General features: G+C 39.3%; 2 protein-coding genes across 7 annotated transcripts in view; one reads left to right on the top strand and one right to left on the bottom strand.

Annotated features, from left to right (window-relative positions):
- The window catches only part of LOC109675936 (uncharacterized), a 529,573-nt gene that overhangs the window by 323,848 nt on the left and 182,694 nt on the right, over positions 1 to 23,031 (top strand). The gene's annotated exons all lie outside the window — the stretch shown is intronic.
- Positions 1,762 to 21,325, bottom strand: LOC141410464 (uncharacterized; the record flags this gene model as incomplete). Its single annotated transcript, XM_074062199.1, has 15 exons — positions 1,762 to 2,116; positions 2,802 to 2,892; positions 4,357 to 4,531; positions 5,640 to 5,742; positions 8,241 to 8,285; positions 10,404 to 10,521; positions 11,730 to 11,838; positions 13,072 to 13,147; positions 14,411 to 15,165; positions 16,599 to 16,688; positions 18,707 to 18,818; positions 19,753 to 19,913; positions 20,730 to 20,813; positions 20,905 to 21,003; positions 21,250 to 21,325. Coding segments are annotated over 13 exons (1,938 nt in total), but the record flags the coding sequence as incomplete, so codon positions are not given.

Here is a 23,031-nt window from a genome sequence, read left to right as displayed (position 1 = left end):
CCCGGTAGATCAAGATCACTCTGCTTTGCATTCAAATAGCTGCCAGAAGACCAGTTTGAAAACTCACACCTGCTTGTCCTAAAAGTGGAATTCTGCCTGGTGGACAACTAGATGAAGAGGGAAATCACTGGATCTGATCAGTATTTATTGAACTTGCTGGTTGCCTGTGTTCACTGCCTGGTTAACAATTGGTGCCACCTTAACACTACCACCAGTGCAGGTTTTACTATTACAATGAAAGCAAAACATGCAGTTTATTTCATAGAGCACACATTTACAGGGAGCTATCACAGGGCATTTCAACACATGGCATTTGTGCAGAATAATACCAGAAATCCATTTTACAAGGAAATGTTGCAGTGAAACTCCCCATATAGTCATCTTAAATAAACAGAAATGTCTTTTTTTTTTTAATGGAGAACAGGAAGGTAAAACAGGTCCTGTCTGGGGGTTGGTAACAGTGGCGGTGGGGGGGAGGATATAAGGAAAGGAGTATGAGGTGTATATGGTGGATATATCATGTACTCATATGTGAAAATGGAAAAATGAGACCTGTTCAAACTCTTCCAGGAATGGGAGGAGAGGAGATAAAGGAGAATGACGGAGGAGTGAATTCAACTTTGATATATTGTAGAAACGTTTGTAAATGTCACAGTGTACTCCCAGTAGAATAATCAAATGATAAATAATCATACTCACCATCATCATCATCCTAAAATGGAAGAGAGAAAAAATTCATTTTAGGGTGATTGTCTCTGACTTCTTTAGGAAACGGCTAATATATAAAAATAATTTAAAACCTGACACATCCCACCCTACTTGATAACAAGGATACAGATTCTGACGAGCAAAGAATCAGGAGTCACAAAGAATAATTCTCTCCTTTTACTAATCCAAGAGCAGTGAGCAAAAAGAACACTGGCCTGCTTTAAAATATTTGTGGTTCAGCACTGAAAGCTCACTGGCATTAGGACAAGGAATGTGCATTCAAGGGTTTTTTGTCTTGTTCTTAAAACACTATTTCTTTGTTTGTCACCTATAGAACAGTGTGACCAATCACAGGGCTCACTGGGTGAGGCCCATGACTTAGGCAAGTAGAGTCCTTTACACCTCTCAGTCACACATTCAAGTTTCATGGCGTGCCGTATCCTTTGCATGTGTGTACATAGGTAGGTATGTGTGTGTACACATGTACATGTGTGTGCAGATATACGTGTGTACATACGTACATGTGTGTACAGCTGTGTGCACTGCTCCTGTCCTCAACTGCAGCCAGTGCCTACAGAAAGACAACCACGTTTAGGTTATATGCTCCAAGCCTGAGTGTATACTGAAGGACAGGTTTGGGGAGTACAAGCAGAAAAAGGTAAACATTTGACATTCAGAGCAATTAAATGTATCCCGCAACAACAGCCAAGTACTGTTTTATGTACACAAAAAAGGCATCTATGGTTCAGGTAAACAACAATATGTACTTCAAAAGGAAACACTGATGAGTGTAAAAGATGCCGACAGTTCTAAGGTTACGGATTCTAGGACCCCCAGCATTTGAAGTATCAATGCTATACACTGACCATGGCAAGATTAAAAATACACTTATCATGGTAAAACTTTACTGTATTATACAGCCTTCAGTGTTTGTATATTGCAAACAATCTGACATAGCTGTTCTCAGCAAGCTGAATTGTTCACACAACTCCAAATGCCAAAGTTGATGTCATTGCTAAACAGAATAAACATTATTTGTAGGATTTCCAATATATACTGAGAGAGGATAATTCCTGCAAAAGGATTCTTTAGGAAACAGGATTGTCACCACTTAACGAAAGCACCCTCGATTCACTCACTCTGATTCACTCACTCCTACACACACAAGAGAGACAATGGTGATTTTTTTCAAGGAAAACAGAAACCTCTTTATTCAAACAAGATGATATGAACAACTTTTGAAGTAGTTGTCAAGGTGACCTTTGGATGTCTTCTTTGTTTCTTTTGTTTTTTGACAGCCATGTTCTTTCTAGGTTCAAGTATGAGGCAGAAAATTCTGAGTCTTTGGCGTGGGGGTTTTATCCAGCAGAAGATGATCAATCTCCCTGGTCCCACGAGGCTTGTATGTCTAATCGGGGGTATAAGAAAAGAAAGATTAATAGAGTTGCTGGTGGTCTCTGGCAACTTGGTTCTGGCCTCCCATTGGGGTGGGTCCTAGACCTCTGGCAGCCCTCCAGACTTGGTGACGCCTGGTGCTCTCATAAATGCCCCTGACTTCCTCAACTCCAAAAGGACCCCACGATGCTTCACTTAAGTGAAAAGAGAGCTTCTTAAGGAGAGAAAAACAATGGTCTTATGGTTTTGGAAACACAGAATAAAGGACAAATTCCAAAGATCTCCGTAACCTTCTGCCCATAAGGAACATCTACGTGTTTGTCAGGCCACCAGAGGACAAGGAGCTCAGAGGAATCTGGATTTTGAAAAGGACTTATTTTTTATATCTGGCAGGAAATGTGGGACATAAAAATTAGACTCGAGTTAACTATTCTCCCTAAACTAACTTAATGGAAGAGCCCTCTACATCAGTTTTGTAGACTCACCACGGTCTTCTTCCTCTTCTCCAAAGACTGTATACTGTGATGATGGAATGAGGCCATACCCAAACGGGCTGGAAAATGTTTGTGCCTTATCTTATGGTCTAAAGGTGCCTGAGTACTTTAGCAAGATGCCATGGAATCGTTCACATTGTGTTTGTATGTATCAGGGGTGGACTTTGTGGCAGGTGTTTCAGTGTTGTGACTAATGTCAATTACCTGGCCACACATCCACTCCTGATTTGTGTTGACGCTCATGGTGGATCTGAGAGCAGCTTTTCCAGTTTGGGGTATTCTTTTTGTATGTGATCTGGAAAGAGATAATGTGGTTAGAATTCTAATTACTCCAAAATGAATAGCCATTCGCCATCTTGAGAGACTATCTACTATTTGAGACTGAACTATTGTGGCAAGCAGAAAACAAGGAACAATTGAAATTCAGGGAGCCTCCAGAGAATCTTTCCCAAGATTTGGGAAAATTACTGCCATTATTTTATTGAATATGTTTTCGATGTCATTAGCCTGTGCCTCATTTTCAATGCAAAAATCTTTCATAAAATACTTTCAAACTGAATTCAACAGCAGATTGAAAATATCATACATTATGTGTAAACTGACTTCGTTGCACGACTGAAGGATAGTTCAACATATACAAATCGATAAATGCAATGCAGCATACTAACAGAAGCAAGGACAAGAATCATGCAATCACCTACACAGATATAGCAAAAGCCTCTAATAAAATCAAGCATCCTCTCATGATAAAAATACCTGAAGAAACTAGTAATAGAAGGGTCATACCCAAGCACAATGTGGGATACAGATGACAGGCCTAGAGCCAATATTACACAAAATGCAGAACAACAGAGCATTTCCTGAAAAACCAGGAGCAATTGAGGCTGGCCACAAGCACCACTCTTCCTTCAATGTAGTGTTTGAGTTCTTCACCAGAGTGATAAGGAAAGGGAAAGAAAGAAAGGGAATACAAATAGTGATGCATGGATGACACATGCAGGAATTTCAGGTGCTCAGGGTTCTTGAGCCCGCTCTGAGGAAGAAAGCACAGGTGGACTCCAACAGCAGAGGTCAGGAAGATTTTATTTGTAGAGAAGAGAAGAGAAAGACTGCATATTGGAGAATGCAGGGGAACCCGGAAACCAGTGATCCCATGGGTCAGGTTGGGGATTGGGTTTTATAGCCTTTTTTTGCATTGCCTGGGTCCAGAGATGTCTCTCAGGTGCAGACAGAGATTTCCTGGGAAGGAGAGATTTTCTCCTTCATCACTTATCACCTTATGGGACCTCCTGCAGTCCGTCCTTTAGTCCTTCAATAGGAAAGGAAGAAGTCAAACTATCCTTGTTTGCTGATGATCCTATACTTAAAAGATCCTAAGCCCTCTAGACTCTGAGATCTGATCTGGAATTTCACCAAGGAAGCAAGATGTAAAAATCGTAGCTTTTCTATACACCAACAATGCACTTGTTTGAAAAAGAAGTCAGGAAAACAATCCCATTCACCATAGCCTCAAAAAGAAAAAAATGAGTAGGCATAAGCTTAACCAGAGACTTGTCGAAGACTGCTACAATGAAAACTCTAAAGCAGTGAAGAAATCGTAGAAGGATGTTGGAGGCCATCAGTGTGTTTCTGTTAAATTGAGTGCCTCACAGTGTTTGCTACGTGTGAAGTAAGGGCTCAAGAAATAATACTGCTTAGAATTCTCAGAATGTCAGTTATAACTCTCCTATGTGGATAAATGAGGAGCTGAGTGACTCACCTTGAGGATCTTGTGCTCTTTTGTCTGCTGTCTTTCATATCAGTGTTAAAATAGGCTTTTTTATTCTAGTCGCCCTCACTGGTTGCAGCTTGTAAAACCGCCAGCTTTTGAGGTCTTCTCATGGCATTTTTACAAGGCATCTTGGGTTTGGAAGATGAATTTCTATGTTGGATGCCTGTGGAAGAAAACAAAACAAAATTGAAACTGGAGTTTCAACAATAAATACAAGAAAAAACAAAAGCTGTAATCTGGAGGTGATGTGGGGTGTGGTGGGGGAGGTACAGGTACCTGTTGAGGCAGGAAGTACTAGGCCGGCAGGACTCTGGGGATCCAGGCCCATATACTTGAGCTGTGGCCCCATGCTGCCCTGTACACACCCTTACCTGGGCCTCAATACACAAAGTGACCATCTTTAAGAAACTGTCCTCTCTCTTTTGCTGGGAAAGACTGATGGCCAGAGGGCAGGGCTGCTTCTTACTTCTTGCTCCTGCCCGACTGCTGCCTAGCCAGTCATGACTCTGAGCTTGGTGTCCCCTCAAACGCTCCTTACTACCTTCACCTCTCCTCATAGGCCCAGACTCAGGGGCTCCTGCCACTGTGTTCCCACTGTATTTTGACTGACCTTCTTTTAACTTTTTAATCTTGTGACACTATGACTGTTGGCCCACATGTCTGTCTCCCCACTGGCTATGGGTCCTTGATGATGAAGGCTGTGGCTTTTCATTCCCCAGCATTTGTACAACACCTGACTTACCTGTTCAACATCTGCTGATGGGATGAAGATGGATGAACTGTGTTTTCTCAAAGGCAATTGCCTCTACTATAAAGTGCTTCCTACTCACACGGAGTCAACAATACGTTTTAGAGGGCACTCATGCCATGACCCAACTGCAATTTCCTTAATGAGACTACACCTGTAGTCAATCATGGATGCTTTCTGAGACTCTGAGCTATGAAAAGCCAGCAATCCCTACATTCAACTGAGAAAAAGCTGCCACCAACAGTCTGTTAGCATGATGTATAAAATAACAGCAGCTGCTGCTGATATTTGAGAGTTTCCTACATGTCAGACACTATTCTTATCCATCAGTCAGATTTAGCTCACTGAAATCTCATGACAACATTAGCTTCCCCTTCTGCAGATGGTAAAGTAAAGCTAAGCACAGAGAGGTTAAGTGACCTGCCCCAAGCCACAAAGCTCAGAAGTGGAGGAGCTTTGAATATGAGCCTAGGCAGTCCAGTTCCTAAATGATGGCTAACAGAACCATTGGTGGCAAGCACACCTGATGCAGACAGTTCATCAAGGGGGTCTTCATCACCCTCTATTTCATCCTCATCGTCAGCCTCATCCTCTTCAGATGTGTCCTTGTCAGATGTTTCTGAAGCCTGTGTTTAAAAATGAAAATCGTGATTATATCTAATATTTAATCATCCTGCCTTAGAATTCAAGGAGGTCAAAGTTGAAGACTGGACTGATGGTAGCTGGGCGTGGTGGCACCTGCCTGTGATCTCAGCACTTGGGATGCTGAGGCAGGGTGACCTCAAGTTGAAGGCCAGCCTTGGCTACTTAGTGAGTTCCAGGCCAGCTTGAGCTACACAAAGAGATCCTGTCTCACAAAACAAAAGCAAAGATTGGTTTGATGGCTGACTTTTGGCATTTCAAATAAAAGGTAAAAAAATCAAATATTTGTAACTGGCTCCAAGAACCTACATACAGGGGACAGGGGCAGGTCACCCTACTTCTGTCTTTCAGCTAAGACATTCAAGAATGAAAAATTTCCCTGACCAAGGGCCTTCAGCTTTGGACCGCCAATTTGTCTTCTGCCTGCTTGGAATCCTAATTAAAGCCAGGGTGGGACCAGTCAGTGAAGAGCTAAAAAGTTCTTTGGCTGTTGCTTGAGGCCAAACTTTTTGAGCCAATGTCTTAAGTGAACTGTTTAATATTGGTGGTACTGGGGTTTGAACACAGGGCTTCACACTTGCTAGGCAGGTACTTTATGGCTTGAGCCACTCCACCAGCCCTTTCTCGTGTTGGATAATTTTGTGATAGGGTCTGTTGAACTATTTGCTGGAGCTGTCTTTGAACTATGATCCTCCTGATCTCTGCCTCCTGAGAAGCTAGGTTTATAGGAGCCATCTCTGCTTCGCAAGTTGAATGAACTTTTTTTAAGCATACATGTGATATTTACATATGTGCTTACAACACATCTCAGATTTACCTCCTCCATCATTCTCCCTCTTCCCCCTTCTCTCCTTTCTTAGAACAATTTCAACAGGTTTCATTCTTTTATTTTCATATATGAATACAAAATACATTCATCGTATGCTTTTTCTTTTGGTGGGACTGAGGCTTGAACTCAGGGCTTTGTGCTTGCAAGTCAGGTGCCCTACCACTTGAGTCACGCCTCCAGTCGCAAATGAACTTTGACATGGTGACTCCCAGCACTTTTCAGAAATCACATTCTGATTCTACATTCTCATGCTCCTTTAGAAATAGTAGGAATGATGAGAACTTGGCAATTGTAAACAGGCAGAATATCAGGTTTTTTTTCTTTTTGGTGGTCCTGGGGGGTTTGAACTCAGGGCTTTGTGCTTGCTAGGCAGGTGCTCTACCCACTTGAGCCACACCCCTGGCCCCAGAAAATCAGTTCTGTAATATAAAATAGAAAGAGTACAGAATCCAGAGAAAACACTTCTTGAATGCATGTGCTCCATCAAAAGACATGGTGTTGCCTAAAAAACTAGCTAGCATTCGTTGCCCTTAATGCAGAGAAACTAAAGCAGGTACCTTAAAGCAACTGAGGCCAATAGGAGAAGGGGACCAGGAACTAGAGAAAAGATTAGATCAAAAAGAATTAACCTAGAAGGTAACACCCACGCACAGGAAATCAATGTGAGTCAATGCCCTGTATAGCTATCCTTATCTCAACCAGCAAAACCCCTTGTTCCTTCCTATTATTGCTTATACTCTCTCTACAACAAAATTAGAGATAAGGGCAAAATAGTTTCTGCTGGGTATTGAGGGGGGGAGCGGGAGGGGGTGGAGTGGGTGGTAAGGGAGGGGGTGGGGGCAGGGGGGAGAAATGAACCAAGCCTTGTATGCACATATGACTAATAAAAGAAAAATGAAAAAAAAAAAAAAAAAAAAGACATGGTGTTGGGCAAAACAATTAATTATGAAACAGACCCCCAAAGCATTTGCCATAAACGAACAAGGGTACATTGGAGCTCATTAAAATGAAGAACTCCTGGATCATCACAAGATATTAAGAGAGTGAGGCTAACTATAATATGGGAGAAGATCCCTGTACCACAGATATACAAAGGACTCATAACTAGAGTGGGTAAAACACACACACACACACACACACACACCTCTAAAAGGCAGGTGACAAAATAGGCAAATGGACAAGTGACTTGAAAAGACATGTCACCAAAGTAGATCTCTAAATGGCCAGTAAGCATATGAGAAAGGCCCTTGACTTTGCTAGTCATCAGAAAATGTTAATAAATGCAAAAGCATTAGCACCAGGAGCTTCTAAGCGGCATAAGATGATAATAAAACAAGCCACAAGTTGAGTGAAGATATGTCCAACACACGACCAAAACAGAGCATTATCAAGAACATGCAAAGAACTATAAGAAAGTTAGAAAAAGAAAAACCAACTCAAAGGTTTTGGGCAAAAAGACCTAAGCAAGCATTTCACTGGAGAGAAACACGAAAGTGAGCTAGAGACAGGAAAACACGCTCAAACCTTTTAACGACCAGGGAAATGCGAATGCACTTTATTTTATTATCACCAGATTGGCAAAAGTGAAAAAGTTAGCAAGAATGTGAAGCAAGAAGAATTCTTGCACACTGGTGGTCGGAGTGTGGAGATTACCTTCCCATCTGTCTCTCTCGTCCGCTTCATGATTTTCTTAAGTGTCTATTTAAAGGGAAATAAAAATTCAAACATGAAAAGAGGTTAAAACTCAGTAGCACTCGAGCAGTTGATTATCTCCATTTTGCAAAGGTGGACAATGTTTGAAATGGCTCCAAAACCACAGATTTAAACAATGAAAGACCTGGGGCAACAGCTGGGTTTCTCCTTCCAGTCCAGGTTTCAACTATAAGATGCTGTGAATGGCAGCAGCTGTGCTTGCTATGACACCACAAACACCCAAAATGACAACTTCTCACTCCTATTTTCATACACATGAAAATTTATTACTTAGACTAAGCACATATTTTTGCAAACCAAGCAGAGATTTCAATAGGATCTTAGTCTTAGACCATTCCGGAAGCTGACATTAAGGAAACTATGGTGCCTCAACGGTGCTACCCAGTGAAGATTTTGACACTAAAAAGAGAAGACGGGGCAGCGGAGGGAAAAGGAGGCAGGTGAAGAAGGTGGTGGTTCCCTGGCCATCTCAGCAACAGGAAGGCATGAGGCACCTCACTTGGGCCAGGTCTCCCAGATTAGTCACATCAATTACACAAAATGTGGCCCTACCTTACACATCCCCTGCGCCCCCTCCACCAGAGGCCTTCACTTCTTTCGAACATAGAAGTTGCAAATTCCAGTCTACTTTAGAAGAAACTCTAACTTTCAACAACCCCTACCAGACTGGAGGTACTCTGTTCAAAGAAGCACTGTTCCCAAAGGTTTGACATGTTGAGGCACTGCTGTAATAACCACTAAGAGTCCATGAGGAGAGGAATGGTCAATTCTGTGTAGAAGTCAGCTCCTTGATAAGAGAATATAGTAGAACAGTCAGGGGCTAATAACACACATCTGCTTTGTGTTTTTCAAAAACATGTTCTGTTATCTTGTGCTCAACATTGTTCAACACAATGACCCCAAGACAGTGAGTGAGTAGCTTTTTTCTTTCTAATCTTTCTTGCAAATTTTGTAACATGATTCTTTCATGTCCCTTCTTGTGTTTCTCCACAGCTTCCTGATTTTTTATTTTGGTATCCCCTTTCTAGGAAATTTATGTAAAAATATTTTTAAAACATTTTTATTAGTGTAAGTTAATTATGCAAAAGGACCCCATTGTGATACTTAGAACGTGTGTGTAATGTATTGTGGTCAAAATCACCTCATGTATATTACAGTCTTAGTCACCTTCCCTCCTCCCTTCTCCTTTTTAATAGTTTTTAGTGGGTTTCATTTAATCTCAGTATATCTGAGTGACATCAGAGAACATTAGTTTAAAAAGTTAAATAGTGATAATATTTTGATTGAGGATTCCTATATATACAATATATGTATCATAGTCGAGGATTATCAGTTTTTAAAGCATTAGTTAAAATGTAAAGACTGAGGTTAAGTTTTAACTGGAAGCTTCCAGTTGTCATGGTTATCATTATGCATATTAGACCACCTTTCTTTAAATGTAAATGATTATAGAACTATCCCTTTACAAGGCAACAGGATCCAAAATTCTTCCATTTCTCAAAAGCTCAGAGGAGTTGTAAAGGTTACTTCCTGAAGTGTGTACAACCACTTATCAAACTTTCCTGTAAGCAGTTTGATGAATGATACGTGAAAACTGAGAAAATAAATTGAGCTACGGGAATAATTCAAAATGAGTATAGTCTGAACTCAGCTTGGGGATTTATTTATCCAGAGGTTTGGATTTAGAAGGGTGAGCCATTCCTGGTGGTCAATTTGATAAGGCATTTGTAATATCTCACTTTCTCTCCTGTTGGGGGAGGCAAAGTATAATTGAACGCCCTGTATGGCATCACAGAATGCACAATGGGGAAAACTGACCTGGGACATTTAGTCTGTGTAAGCAATTAGGATTTTAAACTATAGGACTACTAATCTATAATCTGCTGCTTTCTGCTTTTGTGTGTTGCCCCTGAGAAACACTTCAGAACTTTGCCAAGGGTGGCTGAAATTGACCTGCAGTGGTATTGGGTAACAGTGAGACTGTAAGGTAAAGATGCAGCCATGAATGCTACATGTGCTCAAAGACACCAATTGCTGCTTTGGGTTTCAATTGAACTTTATTTGCTGGTTCTTATCCACTGTTAGTATGTCAAACCAGCAAACCTGGGGAAATCCGTGATCATCTTCTGGCTGGAATTCTTTATTCATTTTTAAACCTTGTTCTTGAAATCCATCTTCATCTTGTACTTCTGCTGGTTCTTCATCTGCCATGTCTTCTTTCCTAGTAACACCAAGAGCGTATAGAGAAATTAGTATTTACTTTAGTCACACACACACACACACGCACACACACACACACACACACACACACACACACAGCATGCAGCAGTATGTGAATGTTTATAGCGAAATTGCTTGTGTGTACTAACATAACTTATACCGATTCACTACATTGTCTGTGTTGTTACTATATAGGACTAATTCATCCTTTTTAAGTAGGGGAAACTATGCATGGGAATGTAAAGAGATTTCTACCAAGTACTGGACTACTTTGCACCGTCAAAAACACATACATGGACACACATGCAAGAGAGAAATAATCAGTCCTTATCTGTTTTACAGTCAGATTCCCTCAGCATCTCACACCCAATCTCACCCGGGGAAGACATGGGTAACTTAGATGTGGGTCTAACGGTGCTCGAGGAAATGAGTGATAGTTTTCCAGTTGTAATTTCTTGCTATTCTAAACATCCTCTTTTCTCCAAGCCCACATAAAGTGTATGGGAAGTAAAGGGTTGTATTTTAAAGAACGCTTAATACTTGAAAATAAAGTCAGTACTACAGGTGTTTCTTGCAGGCAGTCAACAGAGAATGACATTATAGCGCCCAAGACAAAATAGGCCTCAAGACAGAAGAGCCTTTCTTTCAAGTTTAAATGCACATAGCTGGCTGTACATGACATTTGCTGACCATACAATGTCATTCCAGCAGTGACTCACTGGCCTGATGAGATTCAGGTGTCATGAAGGTCACTGGAATGCACCCAAGGTAAAACATGAGTAAGTATAATTTTCAGGGTTACAAATCCTGAACTTACACTTTTTAAAAAAAGTAAAGTAAGGGGCTGACCCCAGTTAATGCGAACAGAAATGTGTGGTCACTCAGGTGCTATTGCTGAGAGACAGACCCCTGGACGTCATTTCAATCTCTCTATGCCTTCTCCTAGAACATGTACATTATTGGCACATGTACAAAAACTAAAAGAACACGTATGGAGGACTCAGGGTCCTCTTTGGTCGGCCACTTACAAAGGCTTTAAATGCTGCCTATACTTTCCTTACTTGTCTAGAAGGCAATGAGAGATTCTGATCCTCACTGAAAAAAAACCAAGTTGCTCTTGGAGAATTTGCAACCTGAGAGAAAATTTTCAAAATTTGGGCTACAATAAAATAAAGTGTTACAGCATAAAAAGGATGATTTTGTACTGACCTAGATTCCATTTTGTCACGCGGTTTGTCTTCTTTCTTGTCTTCTTCTTCATGAGTGACATGGTGATTTTTGGTCAAAACTTTGGGGGCTTCTTCCAGCCTTGAGGTTCCTAATGAGCATTTATTATAAGATCATGTTTAAATAAACACATGTGTTTATTTAAGCACCAACTGATAATAAATAAACATGTGAAACAGTTTAAATAAACATGTGATAGTTATTTTAGGGAACTTACTGTCTCTCAGTCCAACAAGGAAGTACAACACAGCTGAAAACATTAAAAAACCAAATGATGCATAGGCCAAAATTTATAAATCACACGCCAACCCCCGATGACAGAATTAACATTTTGTTTCTTTGAAACAAGATCTCGTTCCAAAATGCAACAAGGATGGCCATTTTGAGATAGCTGAATCAAATGATTATATCAGAAAAATGATTAAGATATACTGAATATAGGGGAAGCCAAGGGTATACCAAGTCCAAATGAAGAATAAAAGCCCTACTCAACTAAACAAAACATAACTGGCATACATGTGAAGACTTGTGCATGCTTTTTAGTACTGTTTAGCGGAACTCTGACAACAGCATATACATTTGGTTATCATAAAGTGGTCAGATGTAGGTAACAAAAGAAACCAACACTATCAGGAAAATAAGGTGAAGACATGGAGGCACATTATAATATTTTAGTCTAGGTAACTGATTTCTTTGTTTTAATTAAATAATGTGTGACAATGAAAATTTTAAGACACATCAAGAATGAATAGTTTGTAATAAAATCATTTGTGACAAAGAATTCAAGGTGGAATTCCTTAAAAAAGTAAAATTCCCCAGGAGGTTTGAATTTAAGTAGTGTCTATAGGTGTAAGGATACATGTGATAGGCAAACTAGGAAAAAAAAAAAGCAATGTGACACTTTCGGGAACTTACATCCAGCACACACCAAGGCACACCACATGTTATGGCCTATATATGGAAACTGACTTACATCTTCAAACCTGTTCATCCATGATAAGCTAGCTGTGCTCTCTGCAAGAACCATGCAATACTGGAAATGGAAAGGCCCACGGGGATTACCTAGACAAACCCTCTCATCCAACCTGTGCTTTTTCTAGCAGTTCCCAAAACGGATTTTCCAAAAGCAAAGGGGTAGGTGAGTAAGCAGTTCAGACAAGGGCAAGCAAGTAGAAAAGAAACAGTCCAGTGGACCAGTGAGTTGTTCAATTCTCTTTATCTGAAATAAAGATCATTCCCTAAAGTCCTCTCAGTTGGGAAATGAAATGAAGCTGACCATTCCCGAAGTACCTTAAGATCTTCTGTGTTGCTAAAATAAGCTTACCTTCACAGATCCTGTTTTTGGACATCACCCTCAGATTTACTCGTAGACGCTGTTCTTCTCTTCTTTCTGATGGAACCTAATGCATTTGGCACAAATACAGTACATTGGACAGGTGTTATTTTGTACGACAGAGAAGTATGTGCTGGTATTGATGGTAAAACTGGAATAGGTGATGACGAATGGTTCCTTTGACTCTGTTTGCTGAGAAAAAGTACCAAATGTGTGCTAATTTATTTTAAATATATGATTTCATAAAATATGTTTTGATACTATGAGGTAATGACATTATTGTAATGTGGGCATTTTTATAATAGACAAAATAAATACGCATAGTATTTATTTCCCTTATGAGACACTGATATGAAATGTGTCTTGGGAAAGCACCTACCAGGAATTAGTTGCAAATGGGCTACTTACGTAGTATATACTGGAGAGGGTGAACGCCACCCACGGGCAGATGATGGCCATCTATAACAAGGTATGTGTGATGATGGACGCTTTTTGATTACAGGGTTTGAAATCTGTGTTTTCGGTTCTGGTTTCTGAGCAGATTGGTGCAATAAGGTAAGACATTACTAGCAATTATTTTGCTGTAGCTAGCTTTCTTTTGGGGAGAAAAATATTCTGCATAAAAGACAATTATAGCCAGGTGCCAGTGGCTCACGCCTGTAATCCTAGCTACTCAAAAGGCAGAGATCACGAGGATCATGGTTTGAAGCCAGCCTGGGCAAATAGTTTGGAGACCCTACTCAAAAGACCCTTCACAAAAATAGGGCTGGTGGAGTGGCTCAAGGTGAAGGCCCTCAGTTCAAGCCCCAGTACCATACATAAAAAAATTTTACTTCCTTAAACCCCCAATTTCCCTTTAGTGCATGAAAAACAAGTACAAAGATACTTTCTTCTAGACTAAGAAGTTATATCACACAATTCCAGTACAGAACAGAAACAATTAATTTAAAGGAAATCTTTTACTTCAAAACCTAATTCAACTTCTGAATCTTAATTAAGGGTTAGAACATTTCTCAAAAACTTTTTCCTCAAGAATTTAGAAACAGTTCACATAAGCTGTTATGTTTTCTATCTTCTACTAAAAGTTTACTAATATTACCTAATATTTCATCTCTGGGGTGAAATGCTGGTACAACAAACTTCAGAGAAGTTTTAATTAGCTGAAGTAATTTATTAATTGGAGTGCAGAATGCCACAAACAATAAGTTACTTATGTTATAAAATCTGACCTGGCTAAAATGCATATATGTTACTAGGAAATGTGTCACTACAAGGCACCTGACAAACCTCTGGAGACTTGTTTTGGCCTATGATACACATTCATGCTCACCTTGCATGGCATGTCTACACTTGTCTGTGATGCCACATCTACAATCACTTTAGGAGGTGTTATGCTATCCTTAGATGGTCCTTTCATACTTGCGTCTGATGATCTTCCAGCTTTTCCCTCAAGATGAGCTTCCAAGTTCTCTTCTACATTAACTTCGGGTAGGACTTCCACACTGGTCTCATCCGCATTTGTCTCAGTGGACGCTTCCATGCTAGCTGGGTCTATGCCAACTTCAGGAGATATAGCCATGCTGGTCTCAGGGGAGGTGTCCAAACTCACCACTGGTGATGCCTCCACACTCACCAATGCGGATGATTCCACGCTCAAAGGCAATGAGTCTAAGCTTAACACAGGGGATTCCATGCTAGCCATGGGAGTAGTAGCTATGCTCACCATGGGGTGTACAGCAGGTTGCACATCTGTATTCCCCTGAGGAGGCATTTCCACATTCTCCTTGGGGGTCACTTCTATGTTCATTTTGGGGGCTGCCTCCACGTTCACCTGGGGGGGCACCTCCACGATCACTTCAGGTGGCACTTCTGACTGCTTAGATGGTATTGCCATGCTAGCTTTGGGGGATATGCTCATATTTGCTTCAAGAGGGGTGTCTGCTTTCTCCAGGGGAGTCATATCTAACTTTGTGTGAAGATTCATTTTGACTCCTAACATAGAAAGCACGGTGGAAGTCTTCAATTCATCACTGCTGTGGCTACGAATTGGCACTTGTATATAACGAAGGACATGATTGCTGATGACTGTAATTGAATGAGAACAGAGGAAAATTCCATAAAGTCAGAAATTTCACAAGATAAAAACAATATACCATGACAGTATAAGACAGGAACAGAGAAAAGAGACTATTAGCAAATCACAGGAATTACATACAACACAGGAAGTATTCAGTGAAAATGCATCACAGACACAGTACAGAACCAGAAGCAACACCAAAAACAGAGTTGCTGCCAGGCACCAGTGGCTCACACCTGTCACCTTAGCTACTTGGGAGGCTGAGATCAGGAAGACCACAGTTTCAGGCCATTTGAGACTCCATCTCAATGAAAAAAATGCTGAGTGTGGTGCCATGTGTGTGTCATCCCAGATATGGCAGAAAGTGTAAAAGCAGAGAACAGAAGGATTGTGGTTCAAGCCAGCCTGGGCAAAAAATAAGACCCTGTCTCAAGAATAACCAGAGGAAAAAGGTCTGGAGGTGAGGCTCAAGCAATAGAGTGTGCCTAGCAAAAGTGATGATCAGAGTTCAACCTCAATACTGCCAAAAATGGAAAAAAATGAATTTTGTTGTAAATATTTTGCTCCAGTAAGTCTATCATGTTTACGAAGAGCCCTCTGACAATGGCATTTGTTCTAATAGGAATTAACCTGAATCGATTAAGCAGAGTGTCTTCTGGTAAGTGAATGGCTCAGTATGAAACAAAAGCAAGGAAACACATGTAAATGGGTAGTACTAGGGAAAAGGTGTTGAAAAGAAATTACTTTAAACAAACACTTTAGTGTGCTAAAGTCAGCCATGACTGTATTTGAGGGACTGTCTATGGGATGAGGGGGATGGGGGAAGAGGGAAAGAGAAAGGTAGGGGGAACAATGCTGAAGTACATTCTCTTTAGTGATGAAGGTGGCACAAGTCAACTTACTGAAAGCTGTTGAAAAACAGAGGGGATTGGAGATGTGGGGGAATAAAAATTCAAGCAGTGAAAACAAGAAAAAGATCATAGAGGCAAAAGAGTGAAGCTTTCTCCAAAGTGTGGCCACATAACACTTTTAAGCCACCACTTAAGATATGTACTTAGATAATATATTCATGTGTGAAATACCACAACGAAAAGCCTTTAAACAATGAATACACACTTAAAAAACGAAGGACAGGAATGTAAAACAGGTCCTATGCAGAGGTAGGTATTAATGGGGGAGGGGCGAGCGAACATAGGGGTGAAGGACGGTGAATATGGTCGAAGTACTTTGTATATGTGTATGAACATAAGAATGAAGCCTGTTGAAATTGTCTTAAGAAGGGAGTGGCAGGATTTGGGAGAATAATGGAGGAAGGAGGTAGATCTAACCAAGATATATGGTAAGCATATACGGTATATAGTGTCACAATAAAACCTCCCTGTACAACTAATTATATGCTAATAAACATGCTTAAAAATGAATTGTACTGAGAAATAATCACCTGGCTTGTTCACATACTGGTTGTCACCATGAGAGCGCTCTCTTCTGTCCTTTCTATTCAGAGATGAGCTTCTTTTAAGTTCTCTTTTTCCTAAAGATTAAATCAAAGGAGTATTACTTTTCTTTTCAAAAATGACTTAAATATATTATTTCGGGAGTCAGCTACTCATTTTATCAAACATTTTTAATCTTCTCTACCCCTGCTTGTAAGAATTTATTTAACTTCAAGAGATTACAGAGATCTTGTGTACCCCCAAACTTAAAATTACTTTACTCCATTTTCTGAAAAGGAAAAAAGTTAGAAAATGGTAAAAATTCAGAGGGAAAATGTCTGATATTATCTGACAACACCAGAGTTCCCATGTTAGGACTACACAACAAGCCATTGTGTCTAATACTAAAAGTAATTTATAATTAGTCATAACTATTTTTAAACAAACATGAGCATTAGCATTTGATATTGATGTCACAACTTATGCAATCCAACCACTCATAAGGGAAACAGCCTGCTTCATGTAGACACTTTTCCATTTTACTTGGCATATTCTAGCTTTGATGCTGAGGAATATCTGTTTAAAAGAGAATTTCTCTTCCGGGGACTTGTAAATTAAAATACATTGTGATGACTTGGAATTGCTCCTTCAGTGCAATTTAAGTAATTGCTACCTTCAAAGTCATCACCTGTCCCTTCTGCTTACATGTCTCATTAATATGGCAAGTAGACACATTAATGAAACCACACTACTGTTGACTCAGTATATTAAATCTTTGTTAGTTCCTGAAGGTAATGAGATAGTAAAACATAGTCAACTCTTGTGGAACAATTGAGATATATTAAAATGAAAGCACATATATATGATATTGTAATTAATATTACCTGATTTTTCTAAAGGATTTAGTTGGTGAATAATAAATTAATTTTTGCTGTATGACAACTAAGGTGCTAGGAAAAATCTCCTTAACATTAACTCTGAATGAATCCAATGCTTTGGGAAAGCATAGTGAGGATGGAGTGGTAAAAGGATCAGCTGCTCTCAGACAAGTACAAGAGAAAATGTGTTGCACTCAGACTGGCAACAAAATAAAAAACCCTTCAAGCTCATTGTTAAAACTGTAGGAGTCTTAAGAGAACAAACAGCAATGTAAATTTGAACAAAACAAACGTTCTTTTTGCCCCAGAAATCCTTTTCAAGATATGACAACTATAAAATACTTTTAGACTCTCTTTTACTTGGATAACCACAGCTACAATTAATTACACTTTAAATGGTATCACCCAGTATCATTTATTGCAGTAGAGTTTTATAGCTGTCAGCATTGCTCAAAACATGCCAACTTATCTAATAATGTAAAACATACATTTTAAAATTCAACCTGTTACTACGCTTTTTCAATTCACAATGCACAAAAGTGGTATTTGCTTTGTATTTACTTACTGATTTTTGAAGACAGAGTTTTACTCTGTTGCCTAACTAGCCCCAAACTCCTGGGGGCTCAAGTGATCATTCCTTTCAAACTACACAAATTTAACTTGTGTTCTATGAAAATGTGTAGAATTATGTTCAGGTACAGGGAAATTTCTATTGCGACAATAGTAAAGAAGGTAGACAGTTTATTTTTTTTTTCAGAAAATATACAGGAGAGCCAGGTATGTTGGTGCACACTTGTAATCCCAGCTACTTGGGAGGTGGAGGCAAGAAGATCAAGAGTTTAAGACCAGCCTATACAAAGTATTAGTGAGACCTTATCCTAAAAACAAAACAATAAAGGGGACAAGGGCTGTGGCTCAAGTGGTAAAGTACTTGTCTAGCAAGTGCAAGGTCCTTGGTTCAATCTCTAGTACCTCAAAAAATATGCATTGGATAAGCTGTGTAACTATTTGGCATCTTTATGGTGATTATAAATTTAAGATTTAGGGTATCCTGAGTTAAAATCTATTATAAAATCTTACCTTTTTCTTCTGCATTGGCATATGACATAGCTAAATATAAATTTACTGTGTATTGCATTTTTGTTTAGTGTATACAGATGAAAACCTTCCTGAAAATGCAAGCCAATGTTTAAATATGAACACTAATGAACTTAAAATTTAGCAATCATATTATTTACCATTTTTATTTTCAGTGTTCTCAGTAGAACCGTCCCATGAACATCTCTTTGATCGCTGATCAAAACGAGTACTCCATTGCATAGTACGCGAAACAGCAGCTCTATATTTCTCCTTTGAAAAATAAATGCCAATACTTTTAATATATTCATTATATTGGTTACCATAAGTTTTCCAGTTCAGACAACATGCCCCTCGCCAAACTTCTTTATCAAGTACAAGTTTTTGTGTGTCAGTCAGTCACTCCCAGATCTATTTAGGGACACTTAAGATTAACTGGACTAGACAGAGAGAATGGCATCACAGAGAGCATGCCAGATTCAGAAGAAATCAAGCATATTCAGAGTAAAGGAGTGGAATGACCTACAAGAGAAAAACGTAGTGTCAAAAAGAGAAAATCATACAGAATAGCCAGATGCCAAGAATAAATAACACAAGAAACTGAAGGGACACAGAAGAGAAAAAAAAGGACATAATGAAGCCACTGCCTCATAATAGCATGCCCAAGATACCAAAGAAAAGAAAAAAGAGGGAGAAAAAGGCAGCAATAGTGCCACAAAACAAGAGAGTGAATGCTAACTATGTCAGGAAAGGGACTGGCAGGAACAGAAGGGACAGGGGAAGGGAGGGAGAGCTAGACAGGACAGCAAGTGCTCTGACAATTAGAGGTGGAAGAAAATCAGATGGGACAAGTCAGGGAAGGGAGGCAGTGGGATCTGCCCTTAGCCTCTAGGCAATGGGACAGCAATGTATGCTTTTTGGTGGCAGAGAGAACAGCTCAGAGCAAACCCTAGACCAAAGGCATCCTGTGAGCTACATCCTGAAGGTAGACAGGGCTCTGTTTCTGGAAGGCAGTTAGGTGGGTCTATGTTCCTGGACCTTACCAGGACAGGGCGAGTGCCTCTAATGCTGAGGGGAAGGAAACAAAGACAGGAAGTATCAAGATTGTCTCCTTTCCAAAGGGTCAGGAAAGGCGGACAAGGGCTAAGAAAAAAGTATTTCAGATACAGGCAATGCAGTGAGACAGACAGGCTGCAGAAGTACGCACTGTTTCAGCTTCTAAATTCTGTTTTCTCTTTTCTGAAGATAGTCTCCTTCGCTCATCCTTTTCTTTTTGCTCTTTTATCTTCCGTTGTTTTTCTTCCAGTTGCTTTTCAAACTGAAGTTTTGCTTTCCGTTCCTTCTCAAGGAGTTGCATCTCTTTATTGGCTGAAATATTCCAAATACATTTTCAAGGTGTAGAACCAAGAAAATATTTAAGTTTTACACATTATACACGTAGAAGGAACGGGTTATTTTATCTCATTCTCTTTCTTAAAACAATACAGTCTATGCTAGTAACTAAAGATTAATTATGTAAGTAAACACAGGTGGCCACCACAGAACCATTTTTCACTAGGTATTCATTTAACTCTGAAGAACTATAGTGTCCAAGCCAGATGACCTTCATTCTGGCCAAACTAAAATTCCAAATTAACAAGAAATGTTTTCTTTCATGTAAAATTTTGCTGACTTCAGATCAAGTCAAACTCCACCAGATTAATATGCTATATTTTAAAATACAGGCTTAAAAAACACATGGCCAGAATATATGTTTTGCTTCCTTCTATTAGGAAACTACTTTCACAATCCTCATCTATAGGGACAGTATTAAGCACGCAGATTTTATATTAATGAAGGTAGTAGTATACCCAATCATGGAAGTACATGTTTTCCTATATTCAAATTTTTCCTGAAGAAAACCTGGAGATTATCTACGCAGTTGTAAAATACTCTTCCAATACAGTACTCTCTGTCTTTCTCCTCAATCAAAACAAAGATTATTTATATTCCATTTGAAAAAGTTTGAGCACTAGGAAAAGCAAGGGAAACCAATTCAGAAATGTTTACATAAAGTTCATTCATTTTGATTTAAAGGAAAACATCTAATATATACCTTCTAAAATATACCCAAACACTGTATACACGTGAGTAAATGTAAAACAATAAACTAAAAAAAATGGACAAAACACAAACAAAATATACCTTCCTCTTGTCGTTTTCTTTCTTGTCTACGTTCTTTTGCTAATCTTTGCTTCATGTCGTTTTTAAGAACAGAGCTATCGGTTACTACAAAGAGAATATAGTTAGATGTTAATACGATATCGAATTTTAAAGATACAACAATTTGACATCAATCGAAGCATTACAGAAATTATACCCATTGGTTTAAAAGCTGGTCTTGCATTATGAGATTGAGTAGCTAAGGAGCTAATGCGACTTTGACGTTTTTCTTCTGCGTCAGTTTGAGACACAGCAACTGGAATACAGGAAGATAAGGAAAGGCATTAGATGTTAAGAATACAAACTGCTAACCCAAGGGGTAGGCAAACCACAGCCAAATGTGTCCTGATAATAAAGGATTGGATCACTTCTATAAGGTAACATCATGACTACTTAATCTGAGTCAACAAAAAAGACATACTGAGTACCTGTGATGCTCAGCAATGCTTTCATGAGGAACTAAAAGTGTTTACTGTGGAAGTGCCAAGGTATTTGTGCTCACAAAGACAAGTAGAGTTGTTAATAGCAGTGGCAGCACAAACTTGTGGATGAGTAGATACTTTCACCAAGCTGGCAAGGAATTAGAAAGAAGTTAAGTTTCACCCTAATTTGGGAATTTAGAAGATAAGAAATTAAGAATTTATGGATCCAAATTTGGAAACAAAGCATTAACAGCGAGGTCCTCAGAGACTGGGTCCAATTTTAAGTACTACATTTATAAATCACCTAAATCGGGGGCATAGGAAGCCCAAATTTGGTTCATGATTCCCATCATAACTACTTCTCAGGTTATTTCTATTTAATAAAACCGTTAAATAATCTGGTAAAATTGTACATTTTGAGAGACACTGTCTTTATGGTCAGCTAAATAGTGTCAAATACACACTCCTGTCCTTCATACTTCTAAGCAGGAGAACTAAATGCGCACACGAAACTGCCAGTAGTTGAAGTAGTAAGAAAGCTGACAAGAGTCTAATCTTCAAATTTAGCTGGGTCATAACTTATCTGAGCTGTTAGACCCCTGAGAACAAAAAATATCATTTCTCTCTTTTGAAATGGTGATCTCCATGGCAACAATTGTAATGTCACTTTCAAGCTTACACTGTAAAATAAGTCCCAGATAGCTTTTCTCAGTGGCCACTAACATCTCAGGCTTCATTAGTTCTCTGCCGCACAAGCACACATTTCCTTAATTATTTTAACTACCTATCATAACCGTTAATTTAGTTTTTCTTAATATGTGGTAACCAGACTTGTGTGCAATAGCATAGGGGCGTATCTCCTATGCTCTTAAACAAGGATAAAACAGATTTTTCAGTGTTCTTCTCCAGGCCCTTCCCAGAGATGCCCAGGATTGTGAGGCATTTTAGATGCAGCCATACATGGAATTAAGGAGTTCAATTAAAGAGTTAAGAACTCTCATGTGCATTATCCTGTAGTTTTTCTTACATTTCCCTAAAATGTGCTCTACTAATCTTACACATCACTTTTATTGAACTTTATCATTTTTCTGCCTGTTTACAAGAGATGTGTGTTAGCACTTTGGTATAGTTTATATTTGTTTGCTTGACATTTTTCTACCTAGAATGGTCACATGTCCAAATACTGGTTCTCCTTCCATCTTCACTGTGCATCAGAATGGAACTTTTGGAGGGCTGCGGATATAGCTCAGTTGGGGAAGTGCACACTTAGCATACTCCAGCCAAGGCCCAGTTCAATCCTCAGCACCACAAAAAGAAGAAACAGAGAAAAGAAAAGGCATAGCCTTGCTAATGGTTTTAAAGCAATGAGAAAACTGAAGCTAAACCTATCTTTCTCAGATCACATAGGTAGCAAGTAGTGGCACCACATCTTAGTTGTACAATAAAAAGCAACTTGAGTTGAGATAGTAAAGCATTAAGAAAGAAACTAATAGGAAAACAAAGAAATATGCAATCGGGAAACCACAAAAATAGGTGAGTTCATGGAATTTTGTCTAAAATAACAACAAAGTCACAAGGCTGACAGATACTTCCAGAAGACCTCTCAGCATGTCTTTGGAATTGATAATAAAAACTGGGGACAATTTTCTACCACTTCCAGCTATCTACAATGAGTGACCACTTGGAAAGAATATATATAGCTGTCCATTACAGTAGACATGCAACTTGGAAAGAATATTCAGCTGGCCATTACAGTAGACCTTCCACTTGTAGAAGCTGTTCAAGATTTTCTAACCTTACAGGTTCTCCAGCTCTAAACTCTATGAGAATCTGGCTGTCAATCTCAGTAGCTTTCCCTGCAT

This window comes from Castor canadensis, chromosome X (genome assembly GCF_047511655.1).
Source record: "Castor canadensis chromosome X, mCasCan1.hap1v2, whole genome shotgun sequence".
NCBI lineage: Eukaryota > Metazoa > Chordata > Mammalia > Rodentia > Castoridae > Castor > Castor canadensis.
The sequence above is the reverse complement of the archived record's forward strand: the minus strand, read 5'-3'. Positions and strand labels throughout refer to the sequence as shown.